The 17,405-nt window shown below is 39.3% G+C and overlaps 1 protein-coding gene across 1 annotated transcript in view; it reads right to left on the minus strand.

Moving 5' to 3' along the window:
• Positions 1–17,405, minus strand: part of SSBP4 (single stranded DNA binding protein 4) — a 586,978-nt gene that overhangs the window by 4,995 nt on the left and 564,578 nt on the right. Inside the window, exons 9-17 of the mRNA XM_069740596.1 lie at positions 13,427–13,497; positions 13,253–13,320; positions 13,117–13,162; positions 11,272–11,307; positions 10,962–11,016; positions 6,548–6,618; positions 3,039–3,117; positions 1,064–1,092; positions 594–695 (exon numbers count right to left, since the gene is read on the minus strand). Of these exons, the coding sequence (XP_069596697.1) occupies positions 594–695; positions 1,064–1,092; positions 3,039–3,117; positions 6,548–6,618; positions 10,962–11,016; positions 11,272–11,307; positions 13,117–13,162; positions 13,253–13,320; positions 13,427–13,497 (557 nt within the window). The remainder of the gene's footprint in view (positions 1–593; positions 696–1,063; positions 1,093–3,038; positions 3,118–6,547; positions 6,619–10,961; positions 11,017–11,271; positions 11,308–13,116; positions 13,163–13,252; positions 13,321–13,426; positions 13,498–17,405) is intronic.

A 17,405-nucleotide genomic window follows, 5' to 3' on the forward strand; every position in this document is an offset into this window, starting at 1 on the left:
GGCCCTCCACTATGCACTGATCAGATTGGGCTTAAAGGGAATCTGCTGCCAGGTGTCTGATACCTAATCTGAGAGCTGGATCATGTAGGAGCAGCGATGTATCACTTTCTGGGACATTATTATTAGAGGACTAGTAAACCTGCTGCTAGGTAGTCCTCCATATTCATGAGGTCTGTATAACTCTGCCCCCGCCACTGATTTTCAGTTTCTGCCTAGGCACAGGATGCTTCCAATCAGTGGTGTGGGTGGAGCTATGCAGAGCTCAGCATTCAGAGAACTGCAGCAGAGAAAACAGGGATTGTATCATAACTGCATCAAGCAGCCCAGAAAGTGACACATTGATGGAATCAGGGCTTCTGCCCCCATGTGATTCTCCTCTCAGATGGGGGAGATAAAACCTGGTGGCAATCTAGTCTGGAGAAACTCAGATTTGTCTATGACACTGAGAGATACAGAAGCTGGCTTCATCCCATCACTCCTCTAATCTGCCAAAAAATGGCATGAAGCTCCTGAGAACAATGCTGGAGGACTTGTAGCCCGTCGTCCTATGGTGTGAGCTTGTGTGGCGTCTATTGGAACTGTGGAGCACTTACGCTTTCACTTTGGAAGGGGTTTAAGAAGTTCCCGGCCATCTCTCCATCATCACGAGGCGTCCCTGGAGGATTATTCATCCCTGCCATGTTATTTGGAGAATTCTGGAAACAAAATACATACACAAAAAGAATGTTTAGGTAACACATGTAATATATCTTATTAGACCATCATTTTGGAATACTTTTGTGAGAATTCCAAGAATTGGCAGAACTGTTGGCAATATTTTCTTCCTTACATCCTAGAGCCTGTTGGTGTCTAACTCCCATCCATCAAGTAGATCACACATGAGTTCATCTATGGCCTTAAATGATTGTCTGCTCTGACAAAATGAGGTAAACCTTTGAGTTCTACCAGATTTTGTTATTTTACACAAGTTCTATCGTTTAGAGACCACTTTTATTTAAAAAAGTGAACCACCCCAATAGCTCCGGTCATGCATACGGTCCTGTATACAAATGTACTGTAATACCTTTGGCAACACATCCATATCTCCAGAGCCTGTAATGAGAAAAAAAGATGATGGGCAACACAATGAATTAAAAAGAACAGACTTAGAATTAGGGCAGAGACAGACTGCTGTATTTCTCGTGCAATAACTTGACTAAGTAAGGCATTATTCCAATAAAAGTTAGCCTTTATTTAGATTCTAAGGCTTCTTTCACACTAGCGTCGGAATCTCCCCGTCGCAATGCGTCGGGGAGAGATTCCGACGCTAGCGTTTAACGTACTGCACAATGGAGGCAGCGGATGCATTTTTCCGGCGCATCCGCTGCCCCATAGTAAGGTGCAGGGAGGTGGAGGCGGAGTTCCGGCCGCGCATGCGCGGTCGGAAAAAGCGGTCCGTCAGGAGAAAAAAACGTTACATGTAGCGTTTTTTTCTCCCGACGGTCCGCCAAAGCACGACGCATCCGTCGCAAGACGGATGCGACGTGTGGCAATCCATCGCAAATGCGTCGTCAATAGAAGTCTATGGGGAAAAAACGCATCCTGCAAGCACTTTTGCAGGATGCGTTTTTTCTGCAAAACGACGCATTGTGACGGATTTAAAAAAATGCTAGTGTGAAAGTAGCCTAAGAGGCTGACCGACATTAAATGCACATTGTAATTCATATTATAAAACAAGCGCAGTATTTTTTATTAAATAACATATATTTTCTTGCCTCCTGATAAGTTGCCTAAATATGGGGGTGATGTAACGAGGTGGGACAGTATATGATGTCGCCTTGGAAGAGTAGCGGTAATGAAGGTTATCTCGGAAACCATCAACAAGTTCCGTATCACTAACATTAGCACATAAAGAAACATATACTGGTGATAAATCTGTGATATTTGTACTGTGTACTGAACTGCAGGCAGTATTTAGGCACCAACACCATGAGTACGATAAAGCAATCCGCAGATCCAAGGCACTTTATCTACTTGCTGACAGTTTCCGGGTACTGACGGATATACATTAAACTCACATTGTAGCGAAACAAACTAAAAACACACAAACACATCATGAAGCTATATTACTATGATGTATCCAATATGTTTTCTCAAAGTAGTTCCCTAATTCAATAGGATGCATATTCTTACAAATACTCTGTCTCCTTTATACATTTTATCAACATTCAAATACAGTTGATTTTTTTTTGTTGTTACCAGAAATACACACTTTACTGTTGCTTCATGGTTTAATTGAAGTTTTTTTCATCTGGCACATATATTTTTTGAATAGTTTTGCTTCTTTTTTTTCCACCATTGGAGTCAAGAATGAAAAAATGCCATAAAATGCTATATCGTTGCAATGTTCGAAAACAAGTAAAAAACAAAAAGAAAAAAGAAGAAGCGAGCCTTAACATAACAAAGCTTTCCACGAGAAATTATATTTTTATAATGCCTTGCTACTTGCATATGAAAAAAATGATGAAATTGATTTATGTAAATGTAGGTTTTTGCATTCTTGCAGATCAAATGCATTTAGACTCAAGTCCACTAGGTGTCACTATAACAATACAGTATGCGACTTCAAACCTGCATGTAGCCCAAAAAGGTACTATATAGGATTTCATGACATTTCATTTTCTCTAGGGGTTTGAAAGAACACCATTACTATAACTCTTTCCTGTTTGCAATGTGTTTTTTTCTCTCCTTATGACTGTTTTAAGAAGACTGTAAAGTATCTATTGCAAAAAAAAAAAAAAAAAAAAAAATATATATATATATATATATATATATATATATATATACTGTATATCTGTAATTGAGTGTTTGCCATGAGCGGCAGACGGTATATTTTTCCTGATTTATGGAGAAAACCTACATGGTTTTGATTGTTACATACTATTCTATGATAAACAGGTAAATGCCGACATATATTCCTTACTGGCCAAATTTAATTTTTTTTTGATCGTTAAACACAAAGTTTAATTAATTTAAATATATTTCAGAAATGAACCTACCTAATGATCCATTCATATGATGGGGTTCCATTGCGCCCATTCCTCCCATTGGGCCATCAGGACCAGGACCCATTGGAAACTGGGAAAAAACAAACAAACACTGGTCATAAACAAGTATGAGAACATCACCCACCTATAGAACAGTTGTATTCACACGATTTCTCTCAATGGGGATGTGAAACAGGACTGCAGGCAGCTGATGATCTACAGGGAGGGCCATTTATATGGATACACCTAAATAAAATAGGAATAGTTGGTGATATCAACTTCATGTTTGTGGCACATTTGTATATGGGAGGGGAAAATGTTTCAAGATGGGCGGTGACCATGGCGGCCATTTTGAAGTTGGCCATTTTGGATCCAACTTTATTTTTTCCAATGGGAAGAGGGTCATGTGACACATCAAACTTATTGAGAATTTCACAAGAAAAACAATGGTGTGCTTGGTTTTAATGTAACTTTATTCTTTCATGAGTTATTTACAAGTTTATGACCACTTATAAAATGTGTTCAAAGTGCTGCCCATTGTGTTGGATTGTCAATACAACCCTCTTCTCCCACTCTTGACACACTGATAGCAACACCACAGAAGAAATGCTAGTCTAAGGGGGTCAGATTCCTTGTAGGAATGCTTGGACCTGACACTCATAATGTGGTGGGGCACCATCTTGCTGGAAAAACTCAGGAAACGTGCCATCTTCAGTGCATAAAGTGGGCAACACATCATCATGCAGCAATTTCAGATATCCAGTGGCATTGAGGTTTCCACTGATGAAGAATGACCCCACTATCTTTTTACCCCATATACCACACCATAGCATCAATTATGGGTGTCAGGTCCTAGCATTCCTACATGAACAGTTTCCTGGAAAGTGGATTGGTCATCGTGGGCTAGTTGAATGGTCACCAAGATCTCTCAATCTGACCCCCTTAGACTTTTATCTTTGGGGTCATCTGAAGGCAATTGTCTATGCTGTGAAGATACGAGATGTGCAGCATCTGAAACAATGGATAATGGAAGCCTGTGCTAGCATTTCTTCTGCGGTGTTGCTATCAGTGTGTCAAGAGTGGGAGAAGAGGGTTGCATTGACAATCCAACACAATGGGCAGCACTTTGAACACATTTTATAAGTGGTCATAAACATTTAAATAACTCATGAAAGAATAAAGTTATGTTAAAACCAAGCACAGCATTGTTTTTCTTGTGAAATTTTCAATAACTTTGATGCGTCACATGACCCTCTTCCCATTGGAAAAAATAAAGTTGGATCCAGAATGGCCAAATTCAAAATGGCCGCCATGGTCACCACCCATCTTGAAAAGTTTTCCCCCTCCCATATACTAATGTGCCAAAGACAGGAAGTTGATATCACCAACTATTCCCATTTTATGTAGGTGTATCCATATAAATGGCCCGCGTTGTATTTAATGCAGCAACATACAGAGGGTTCTGAAATTTCTGCTGAAACCGGAAACAAAATAACAGGGAGACATTTGTGATATCTAGTAGTAATCTGTAGGTTCCCAAACTACACCTGTCTCAGAGGTTTTTGCCAATTTCTTTGCAAATACTTTAAAGAAGTATTTCTTATAGATCAGACTAACAGCTAGGCTAGGTTCCATTGCGTTAATGTGTGCACGCTAACGGACTGCGTTGCACGGCGAAAATGTCGCAATTAACGCCATGCAACGGGTCCGTTAGCGCACCCATTGACAGCAATGTTATTTTTTGCTGAAGCGCATCGCTAGCGCATTCCATTTTCGGCACGCGCTAGCGATGTGCCATTCTTTTGTGACGGACCTCGGACGCTGCTTGCAGCATCCGAGGTGCGTCCGAGGCCCGTTCCTCGCTAGCGCAGATCGGGAATCTGCGCTAGCAGGGAGAGAGAACGCCGACCCTATAGAAGCATTGCGTTAGCGCTATGCGCTTAACGGATTGCCCTAACGTAATGGGAACCTAGCCTTAGGCTGTGTGCACACGTTCCGGACTTTTGGCATTTTTTTGCTATAGAAACGTGATAAAAATGCATAAAAAATGCATACATATGCATCCTATCATTTATTATGCATTCTGCAATTTTTGTGCATATGTTGCGTTTTTTTCTGCGAAAAAAAAAACGCATTGCTGTAAAAAAACGCAGCATGTTCATTAATTTTGCAGATGTTTTGCTCCCCAGCGACCACACAACGACTTACCAACGATCACGGCCAGGTCGTATCGCTGGTCGTGATCGTTGGTAAGTCGTTTAGTGTAACGGTACCTTTAGGCAAAATTGTTGGTGAGCCAATTGTCTTGGATGAAAAGAAACCCCATGCATGAATGGTCTTAGGTTACTTTACCATTGCCATGACACAGGACTCATGGTAGAGGTCAACTTTTCTTCTCAGGACAATTTTTTTTTCAGATGTCCCAAACAGTATGACTTGGCTTTATCACAGAAGATAACTACCCTATTCCTCTGCAGTCTGATCCCTCTGGAGTCCACTCCCTGACTTTCTGTATAATGTCAGTCCATCCTTGATGTTTTTCGTGGAGTGAAGTGGCTTCTCTGCTGCCGTTTTTGTTACCAGGCCAGTTTCCTAAAGCCTTCACCTCACTGTGTGTGCATATGTACTGACACCTGCCTGCTGCCATTCCTGAGCAGGCTCTGCACTGGTGTTGAAGCAATCCCATAGCTGAATCCTCATTAGTCTTGGCACTTGCTAGACTTTCTTGTGTGTTCTACAGTTTTGAACCTCTCTCTTGGAAGATCTTGATGATCTGATAAATGGTTGATTTAGGGGCAATTTTACAAGCTACAATGTCTTTACCTGTAAAGTTCTTTAGATGCAAATCAATGCACATTTCCTTTGAGGCAACAAAGAAGAATAATTTCAAGTACAAGCCCTATTATAAAGCAACCAGTCTGCTCTTATATTTTAATCAGCATGACAGAGTGGTATCAGCTGCCTTGTCCTCATTAATACTTTCTCCTGAGCTAACAAGAAGATCACTGATATAATGTAAGCAGGTGATTATATGTCGGTGGTGTTTTAAGTAAATTTCTATGGTAAGGAATGACTTTGCAGTTCTTTTGCAATTCAACTGATCATTCTTCATGACAATCTAGACATAATGCAAATTATCCCTATAAAAACTGAAGCTGAAAACTTTGTGAAGACCAAAACGTATGTCAGTATGAAAAATTTTGTCCATGACTGTACAGCTCTAAGAGTATGTCTAATTACAATATATTATTATAATATCATTACTACAGTATATTTAATAATTTACTGACAATAATAATGTTGCATCCATAGTAATACTTTGATATGATCCCTCTTGTAGGAACCCAAAGATCTGTTGCTCTAATAATAATCGTCAGGGACCTTTGCTGTTTAGCTGCTATGATGATGATGGTAGTACAAAAGAGGAGAGGTCTGACACATTCACATCAATAGTCACGCAGCAAGAATAGTCTGTGATGAAATAGTCCTGCATGAATTTATACATCCAACTGTTCACTTACACCTGGCCTGCTTCCGCCAGGTCCTATTGGGTTCATCATTGTGTACATGTTCTCACTGGAGTTTGTAGAGTCTGCAAAAGAAAAAAAACGCCAAAATAAAAAGCACAATCCATTACATGGTTTCCATTGTACAGTTACACAAATTTCTAATCCACCATGCATTCGATGACTGAAAGCAGAACTCTTGAAAATGGGGTAAGCAATTGAAGGAAATAGCAAAACCTTTCATTGTACAATGAATAAACTTTATATGCACAAAACAAGAAGAAAATTCCTACCAAACAAAATAATCTTTGATTATAGAAATTAATATCAATAATATACAATTCTCAGGGTTTGGGCGATTACTAAACATAAATAGGGCATGTGTAATGACTAGTGATGAGCGAATATACTTGTTACTCGAGATTTCTCGAGCACGCTCGGCTGTCCTCCAAGTATTTCTTTAGTGCTCTGAGATTTAGTTTTTCTTGCCGCAGCTGAATGATTTACATCTGTTAGCCAGCATAAGTACATGTGGGGGTTGCCTGGTTGCTAGGGAATCCCCACATGTACTTATGCTGGCTAACAGTTGTAAATCATTCAGCTGCGGCAATAAAAACTAAATTTCCGAGCACTAAAAAATACTTGGGGGACACCAGAGCATGCTCGAGAAATCTCGAGTAACGAGTATATTCGCTCATCACTAGTAATGACCCAAAAGGGGCCATTGTCATTCTGTCAGATTAAATGTAAGTTGTTGCCCTGTAATACCACTGGATACCAGCAGGTGGCAATATAAGGGTTGGCGAGGGACTGTATTGGAGAATGTCTGACCAACATCCTCTATAGTCTGGTCAATATGATGACCATAGAGAGTTGGCAGTTGAGAGTAGAGCCCGACTAGAGGAGAGGAGTAAAGGTACCGTCACACTTAGCGACGCTGCAGCGATACCGACAACGATCCGGATCGCTGCAGCGTCGCTGTTTGGTCGGTGGAGAGCTGTCACACAGACCGCTCTCCAGCGACCAACGATGCCGGTAACCAGGGTAAACATCGGGTTACTAAGCGCAGGGCCGCGCTTAGTAACCCGATGTTTACCCTGGTTACCATCGTTAAAGTAAAAAAAACAACCACTACATACTTACCTACCGCTGTCTGCCCCCGGCGCTCTGCTTCCTGCACTGGCTGTGAGCGCCGGGCAGCCGGAAAGCAGAGCGGTGACGTCACCGCTCTGCTTTCCGGCCGCTGTGCTCACAGCCAGGGCAGAGAAGCCCAGCGCCGGGGACAGACAGCGGTAGGTAAGTATGAAGCGTTTGTTTTTTTTACTTTAACGATGGTAACCAGGGTAAACATCGGGTTACTAAGCGCGGCACTGCGCTTAGTAACCCGATGTTTACCCTGGTTACCAGCGAAGACATCGCTGAATCGGCGTCACACACGCCGATTCAGCGATGTCTGCGGGAGGTCCAGCGATGAAATAAAGTGCTGGCCTTTCTTCCCCGACCAGCGATATCACAGCAGGGGCCTGATCGCTGCTGCATGTCACACTGGACGATATCGCTAGCCAGGACGCTGCAACGTTACGGATCGCTAGCGATATCGTCCAGTGTGACGGTACCTTAAGGTACAAGGGTGGCTAGGATTGAGTACCTTGCCAGTCTTTTCAGAGCCCTGACAACAGAAGAAATATAATGACATGTTCCTGCATTATGCAAAGAATCTAAATAGAGACATTTATGGACATAACTGTTTATCACCCATGGTAAATCTGCTTCATGTCACCTGTCTTAGCCATGTTTGTTTTCTATACTATGTTGTGCATAAATACAGTTAGGTCCATATATATTTGGACAGAGACAACATTTTTCTAATTTTGGTTATAGACATTACCACAATGAATATTAAACAAAACAATTCAGATGCAGTTGAAGTTCAGACTTTCAGCTTTCATTTGAGGGTATCCACATTAAAATTGGATGAAGGATTTAGAAGTTTCAGCTCCTTAACATGTGCCACCCTGTTTTTGAAGGAACCAAAAATAATTGGACAATTGACTCCAAGGCTATTTCATGGACAGGTGTGGGCAATCCCTTCGTTATGTCATTCTCAATTAAGCAGATAAGAGTCCTGGAGTTGATTTGAGTTGTGGTGCTTGCATTTGGAAGGTTTTGCTGTGAAGTAAACATGCGGTTAAAGGAGCTCTCTATGCAGGTGAAACAAGCCATCCTTCAGCTGTGAAAACAGAAAAAACCCATCCGAGAAATTGCTACAATATTAGGATTGGCAAAATCTACAGTTTGGTACATCCTGAGATAGAAAGAAAGCACTGGTGAACTCATCAATGCAAAAAGACCTGGTCGCCCATGGAAGACAACAGTGGTGGATGATCGCAGAATAATCTCCACGGTGAAGAGAAACCCCTTCACAACAGCCAACCAAGTGAACAACACTCTCCAGGAGGTAGGCGTATCAATATCCAAATCTACCATAAAGAGAAGACTGCATGAAAGTAAATACAGAGGGTTCACTGCACGGTGCAAACCACTCATAAGCATCAAGAATAAAAAGGCTAGACTGGACTTTGCTAAAAAACATCTAAAAAAGCCACCACAGTTCTGGAAGAACATTCTTTGGACAGATGAAGCCAAGATCAACCTCTACCAGAATGATGGAAAGAGAAAAGTATGGTGAAGGCGTGGTACAGCTCATGATCCAAAGCATACCACATCATCTGTAAAACACGGCGGAGGCAGTGTGATGGCTTGGGCATGCATGGCTGCCGGTGGCACAGGGTCACTAGTGTTTATTGATGATGTGACACAGGACAGAAGCAGCCGAATGAATTCTGAGGTATTCAGAGCCATACTGTGTGCTCAGATCCAGCCAAATGCAGCCAAACTGATTGGTCATCGTTTCATACTACAGATGGACAATGACCCAAAACATAAAGCCAAAGCAACCCAGGAGTTTATTAAAGCAAAGAAGTGGAATATTCTTGAATGGCCAAGTCAGTCACCTGATCTCAACCCAATTGAGCATGCATTTCACTTGTTAAAGACTAAACTTCAGACAGAAAGGCCCATAAACAAACAGCAACTGAAAACCACCACAGTGAAGGCCTGGCAGAGCATCGAAAAGGAGGAAAAACAGTGTCTGGTGATTTCGATGAGTTCAAGACTTCAGACAGTTATTGCCAACAAAGGGTTTTCAACCAAGTACTAGAAATGAACATTTTATTTAAAATTATTGAACCTGTCCAATTACTTTTGGTCCCTTTTAAAAACAGGGTGGCACATGTTAAGGAGCTGAAACTCCTAAACCCTTCATCCAATTTTAATGTGGATACCCTCAAATGAAAGCTGAAAGTCTGAACTTCAACTGCATCTGAATTGTTTTGTTTAAAATTCATTGTGGTAATGTCTATAACCAAAATTAGAAAAATGTTGTCTCTGTCCAAATATACATGGACCTAACTGTATGTGATTGCTCAGAATTTCTTTTAGTCTATGCCTGATGAAGAGACCTGTGTAGTCTGGAAAGCTTGCAATTTGTTACCATCTTTTCAGTTAGCCATTAAAAGGTATCAACCACTGAGGACTCTCAATTCTAACTATTTTTCTTGCAAAGAATGTGAGAATTCATCCTGATAAATATGTATTGTAAGACATCCATCAGACATATAACACTCTCACTGTGTTGTGTAGTTCCATGGATTATACACATGACAATGTACTAAGAAACCATAAAGATAAAAACTGCTGAGAAAACTTCCTGTTAAGTCTTTTATGACATTCAAGACTGACTATCCATTCTGCTCCTGCTCTTTGTCCTCGGTGACCTTATTTCTCCAGACACATCCCAAAAGCAGATGGAAGAAGTCAATTCATAGCCAAATGATCAACTATGAGACCATGGATATGTTTTGGGAGGACAAGCCTTGTCTGTAGTATGACTGTTCAGATTAGGCTCTGTCAGGAGAACATTTGACGGCGGTGATTGTCGGCGGTGATCTCTGGGTTTTGTGCACCTGAAAAATCTGCTCTTGTATCTATCATTTTTTTTTCTATAGAAACATAAGTGTTGGTTAAGTGCTAAGCTGTTCTGTGCAAAATAATGCTGAACACAGTAGTAAATTAATTACAATCATAGAAATACTGGAGAACTTGGACACAATTCTCTTTTGGGAGGTCAACATCTGTTTTACCTCTGAACTGAAAAACACACAGGCTAGACCTATGCTTCTTGGCTGATATGAGAGGTACTTCCGAACTGTGTAACATATACTAAACACAGCACATAATGTCAAAAATCATAATGACATACAGCTCTAGAGTATTGACTGTGTGCTGCATGGCCCAACACTACATCTTTTTTGTAGGCTCTGAAGCATTGTCATCCATATGATAAGAATTGTATATAAAAAGAGCTTACCTCCAGGACTGGGCATTATAGGTGTGCCAGGTGGGCCACCACCACCCGGAGGACCCTAAATTAACATATAAAACATAGGAACTGTTATTAATATAAGCAAAATTAATGAATCTATAAAGATCTGAATTTTTTTTTCAAATTATGTCAACTTAAATTTTAATGCTGGTACAGTGGCCAAGAAGCTTTTGTAACACCGCCCCAATAGAATCAATATGACCTCATTAACAAAAGTGTCAAATTGAAAAATTAAAACAGAAAAAGTGAACAAGCAAAAAAAAAAAACAACAAACAAACAATTAAAATCTCTCACCACGTAGTTTCCTGGTGAAGATGATGAATATGCTATCTGAATATGAAGAAAAATAGAATTAGTGAGACGTAACGTACACTAACAATAAGATTCCAGCAACTTTGTCATGAGTTTAACACTTACAAAGCATAAAGGAGAACTCTACTCTTCAATGCAATACAAAGAATACAGCTATTATGTTAAAGGGACACTGTCACCTGAATTTGGAGGGAACAATCTTCAGCCATGGAGGCGGGGTTTTGGGGCTTTTGATTCACCCTTTCCTTACCCGCTGGCTGCATGCTGGCTGCAATATTGGATTGAAGTTCATTCTCTGTCCTCCATAGTACACGCCAGCGCAAGGCAAGATGGCCTTGCGCAGGCGTGTACTATGGAGGACAGAGAATGAACTTCAATCCAATATTGCAGCCAGCATGCAGCCAGCGGGCAAGGAAAGCAAAAACGTATATAGAAAAGGATACCAGATATAAAGTTCTATATGGTCAATGAAAAAATATACAAATCATAAACTCCTAAAAAATTCATCAGACCAGAAAATATATACAAAATATTTTTATTCAAATTGAGACATAACAATAAAAATGCAATGATGTTACCATAATCATGCGCATATATATGGAAATCTTTATTAAGACCAAAAAACGTAAAAAAATAACAAAATAAAAAACAAAGTAACAGAATAATACAATAATTCTGGAGTCTCCCTGACGAAGCAGCGAGCGAAACGTGCGTTGGAGTGGTGTGTGCGGGGCAGTGGCATCCCTATACTGGTTGGTGTATTTTATAATTAAGATTGCACTATATGTGTGTGATGTATTAGGCAGCATATGTGATCTGGTTTATAATTGTATCTTTGTGATTCATTTTTTCACACATTGCAGTTGTATCTAATTTATTAGCACATTTGTCACACATTTACTACACTATGATTTATTATTTTTTAATATAACTAATTTAACATTTGGGGCACATATTGTTTTTTATATATATATATATACACATTTTTTAATATACACATTTACATAATTTTTACACATGATATATATTTTTTCACATTTTTTTCACATTTAATTTTATTTTTTGTAGCCATGCAGATATAATTTTCGGATCGCATATGCTCTTATATTGCATACATGTTATGTATGGTTTTATTGATTTATTACGTTAAATGAATTTTATATATACTTTTGACATCTATATATATATATTTTATGCCAATCAGTTGGGTTTGCCCTGTCCTGCACATACAGAGATTATGTTTAAATAAAGCAGGAATTAAGATAATTAAATGTAACGTTAAACACCAAATACTAAATCCCTAATAAAATTTCTGTTATCAAAGGAGTTATTTACGCATATACATTTAAGAGCATTCTGATATATTGTTTTTAATTTTATTGTATTATTCTGTTACTTTGTTTTTTATTTTATTATTTTTTTACGTTTTTTGGTCTTAATAAAGATTTCCATATATATGCGCATGATTATGGTAACATCATAGCGGGCAAGGAAAGGCTGAATCAAACACCCGAAAACCCCGCCCCTATGGCTGAAGATTGTTCCCTCCAAATTCAGGTGACAGAGTCTCTTTAATCAAACAAAACTTTTAGAATTGACTATATGGGAAAGAAACTAATCTACTGAGATAGCTGCCATTTCAGTGCATAAGAAAAAGAATAAATTATATTGGCTACCGTAAACATTTCTATACGAACTGTAGGTTGTAATTTAAGCTCAGTCACAAAAGTCAACTGGACATTTTGTTGCCTCATCTTGGCTCTTTGTTTTTATAGTGAGCTAGCTGAAATGTGATTTAGTGTTGTTTCAATGGTCTCAATTGCTTACCGAATTAGCATTAGGGTTTGGCCAAGGACCTCGTCCTCCTGGGCCCCTATAAAAAATATGAATAATTTTTTGAGTTGAAGAAAGGTAACACATCTCACAACATAAAACCAATGAAACCAAATGTGAATGTGCCTACATGTTCATTCCAGGCATTCCAGGTCCACCTAATGAATTTGGAGGAGGTCTCATTCCACTGCCGTAATTCTAGGAGAAGAAGAATCGATTAGTTAAGAGGAGAATAATATTTATTTAGTAGTAGAGACTGTTATAATATCATATTTCAAAACAAGGGTTACACTAATAAGATTACCTGAGGTCCCATGCCTGCCATGCCTCGGGGTGGGTTCATTCTTTGCATGGGTCCTCCCATGTTTGGATGACCTGGACAACAATCAATAATAAAAAAAATGAAACCGTTATGCAGAATTTATACATATACATAAATATATATATATGTATATATATATATATATATACACACATATATATATATATATATATATACAGTACAGACCAAAAGTTTGGACACACCTTCTCATTTAAAGATTTTTCTGTAGTTTCATGACTATGAAAATTGTACATTCACACTGTGAAGGCATCCAAACTATGAATTAACACATGTGGAATTATATAATTAACAAAAAAGTGTGAAACAACTGAAAATATGTCTTATATTCTAGATTCTTCAAAGTAGCCACCTTTTGCTTTGATGACTGCTTTGCACACTCTTGGCATTCTCTGGATGAGCTTCAAGAGGTAGTCACCGGGAATGGTTTTCATTTCACAGCTGTGCCCTGTCAGGTTTAATAAGTGGGATTTCTTGCCTTATAAATAGGGTTGGGACCATCAGTTGTGTTGTGCCGAAGTCTGGTGGATACACAGCTGATAGTCCTACTGAATAGACTGTTAGAATTTGTATTATGGCAAGAAAAAAGCAGCTAAGTAAAGAAAAACCAGTGGCCATTATTACTTTAAGAAATGAAGGTCAGTCAGTACGAAAAATGGGGAAAGTGTCCCCAAGTGCAGTAGCAAAAACCATCAAGTGCTACAAAGAAACTGGCTCACATGAGGACCGCCCCGGAAAGGAAGACCAAGAGTCACCTCTGCTTCTGAGGATAAGTTTATCCGAGTCACCAGCCTCAGAAATCGCAGGTTAACAGCAGCTCCCATTAGAGACCAGGTCAATGCCACACAGAGTTCTAGCAGCAGACACATCTCTACAACAACTGTTAAGAGGAGACTTTGTGCAGCAGGCCTTCATGGTAAAATAGCTGCTAGGAAACCACTGCTAAGGAAAGGCACAATCAGAAGAGACTTGTTTGGGCGAAAGAATACAAGGAATGAACATTAGACCAGTGGAAATCTGTGCTTTGGTCTGATGAGTCCAAATTTGAGATCTTTGGTTCCAACCACCGTGTCTTTGTGCGACACAGAAAAGGTGAACGGATGGACTTTACATGCCTGGTTCCCACCGTGAAGCATGGAGGAGGAGGTGTGATGGTGTGGTGGGTGCTTTGCTGGTGACACTGTTGGGGATTTATTTAAAATTGAAGGTATACTGAACCAGCATGGCTACCACAGCATCTTGCAGCTGCATGCTAATTCCATCCGGTTTGCATTTAGTTGGACCATCATTTATTTTTCAACAGGACAATGACCCCAAATACACCTCCAGGCTGTGTAAGGGCTATTTGACCAAGAAGGAGAGTAATGGGGTGCTACGCCAGATGACCTGGCCTCCACAATCACCAGACCTGAACCCAATCGAGATGGTTTGGGGTGAGCTGGACCGCAGAGTGAGGCAAAAGGGCCAACAAGTGCTAAGCATCTCTGGGAACTCCTTCAAGGTTGTTGGAAGACCATTCCCGGTGACTACATCTTGAAGCTCATCAAGAGAATGCCAAGAGTGTGCAAAGCAGTCATCAAAGCAAAAGGTGGCTACTTTGAAGAACCTGGAATATAAGACATATTTTCAGTTGTTTCACACTTTTTTGCTAAGTATATAATTCCACATGTGTTAATTCATGGTTTTGATGCCTTCAGTGTCAATTTACAATTTTCATAGTCATGAAAATACAGAAAAATCATTAAATGAGAAGGTGTGTCCAAACTTTTGGTCTGTACTGTATATATACATGGCAAATGTATTGAAATCATGTATACCATTCAACTAAATGCTATAAATAGATAATTAACTTATTTAGCTCATGTTTTTGGGAAGGTACAGATATTATGTAGAAATATATAAAATTATAAAATGTAATCCATACAAAAATGAATAATCATAAGAATACAGGTAACAAAACACAAAAAGTAAAAACCCATTAAGAGTGATTGATTCCAATTATCTCAATAAAGCAATGCCCGGTATACCTTTGTTCTACTATACAGGAGGGCCTAGCAGACAAACAATGACAAAAGAACAAACAAACCTATACTGCACAGTATATTTAGCATTTTACAAGTTGAATCAATGGATGACATGCCTTTACAGTGACATACAGGTGCATCTCATAAAATTAGAATATCATCAAAAAATTAACTTATTTTAGTTCTTCAATACAAAAAGTGAAACTCATATATTATATAGTCATTACAAACATAGTGATCTATTTCAAGTGTTTATTTCTGTTAATGTTGATGATTATGGCTTACAGCCAATGAAAACCCAAACATCATTAGCTTAGTAAATTAGAATACTTTATAACATCAGCTTGAAAAATTATTTAAAAATCCAAAATGTTGGCCTACTGAAATTATATTCAGTAAATGCACTCTATACTTGGTTGTGCTCCTTTTGCATCAATTACTGCATCAATGCGGCGTGGCATGGAGGCGATCAGCCTGTGGCACTTCTGAGGTGTTATGGAAGCTTAGGTTGGTTTGATAGCAGCCTTCAGTATGTCTGCATTGTTGGGTCTGGTGTCTCTCATCTTCCTCTTTACAATACCCCATATATTCTCTATGGGGTTAAGGTCAGGCGAGTTTGCGGGCCAATCAAGCACAGTGATGCTGTTATTTTTAAAACCAGGTATTGGTACTTTTGGCTGTGTGGACAGGTGCCAAGTCCTGCTGGAGAATGAAATTTCCAACTCCAAAAAGCTTGTTAACAGAAGGAAGCATGAAGTACTCTAAAATTTCCTTGTAGACAGCCACACTGACTTTGGTCTTGATAAAACACAGTGGACCTACACCAGCAGATGACATGGCTCCTCAAACCATCAGTGATTGTGGAAACTTCACACTAGACTTTAAGGAGCTTGGATTGTCTGTCTCTCCACTCTTCCTCCAGAGTCTGGGACCTTGATTTCCAAGGTCTAGTGTGAAGTTTCCACTATCAATGATGGTTTCAGGAGCCATGTCTGCTGGTGTAGGTCTACTGTGTTTTATCAAGACCAAAATCAGCACAGCCATCTACCAGGAAATTTTAGATCACTTCATGCTTCCCTCTGCTGACGAGCTTTTTGGAGATGGAATTTTCATTCTCCAGTAGGACTTGGCACCTGTCCACACTGCCAAAAGTACCAACACCTGGTTTTAAAACAACAGTATCACTGTGCTTGATTGAAGTACTGAGGGCATTTATTGAACATACATTTCCATAGGCCAAAATTTCGGATTTTATCAAGCTGGTGTTATAAAGTATTCTAATTTACTGAGATAATGACTTTTGGGTTTTCATTGGCTATAAAACATAATTATCAACATTAACAGAAATAAACACTTGAAATAGATCACTCTGTAATGACTCTATATAATATATGAGTTTCACTTTTTGTATTAAAGAACTGAAATAAATTAACTTTTTGATGATATTCTAATTTTGTGAGAAGCACCTGTTAATATAAAAAATTCAATGGAAGAATCCAAATAGGACCACCTGCTCTTAGCTGTGTGGAGCTGGTCAGTCCCTTGTGCCGTCACAACTCTTACATTATGTAACATACATACTCTATCAGTTATGAAATCAACCACATACATGGCCACATATTTCCTTGTAGCCCATCTGAAGTAATCCAGTGCATCTTTCCACACATAAAGTCCGCAGCATTTTACAGTACCAGGAAAGTGGATGAATTTTAACTCTCCTTCATCCATATTCTGTGGGGAGGGTTTGCCTGTTTTCATTATTTTTCAGGTCACAAGAATGTTTTTTATTGCGTTTTTTTGTCAGCATGTCAACATCTGCTTTGGAAATGCACCTTTTTGATGTGGATTTTACTCATTTATCCCAACAGGTGCCCTATAGCCACAGGTTAAATGGCTGGCTCGGCAGCATTGTTTTATTT

Source organism: Ranitomeya imitator, chromosome 1 (assembly GCF_032444005.1).
Source record: "Ranitomeya imitator isolate aRanImi1 chromosome 1, aRanImi1.pri, whole genome shotgun sequence".
NCBI classification, from domain to species: Eukaryota; Metazoa; Chordata; class Amphibia; order Anura; family Dendrobatidae; genus Ranitomeya; species Ranitomeya imitator.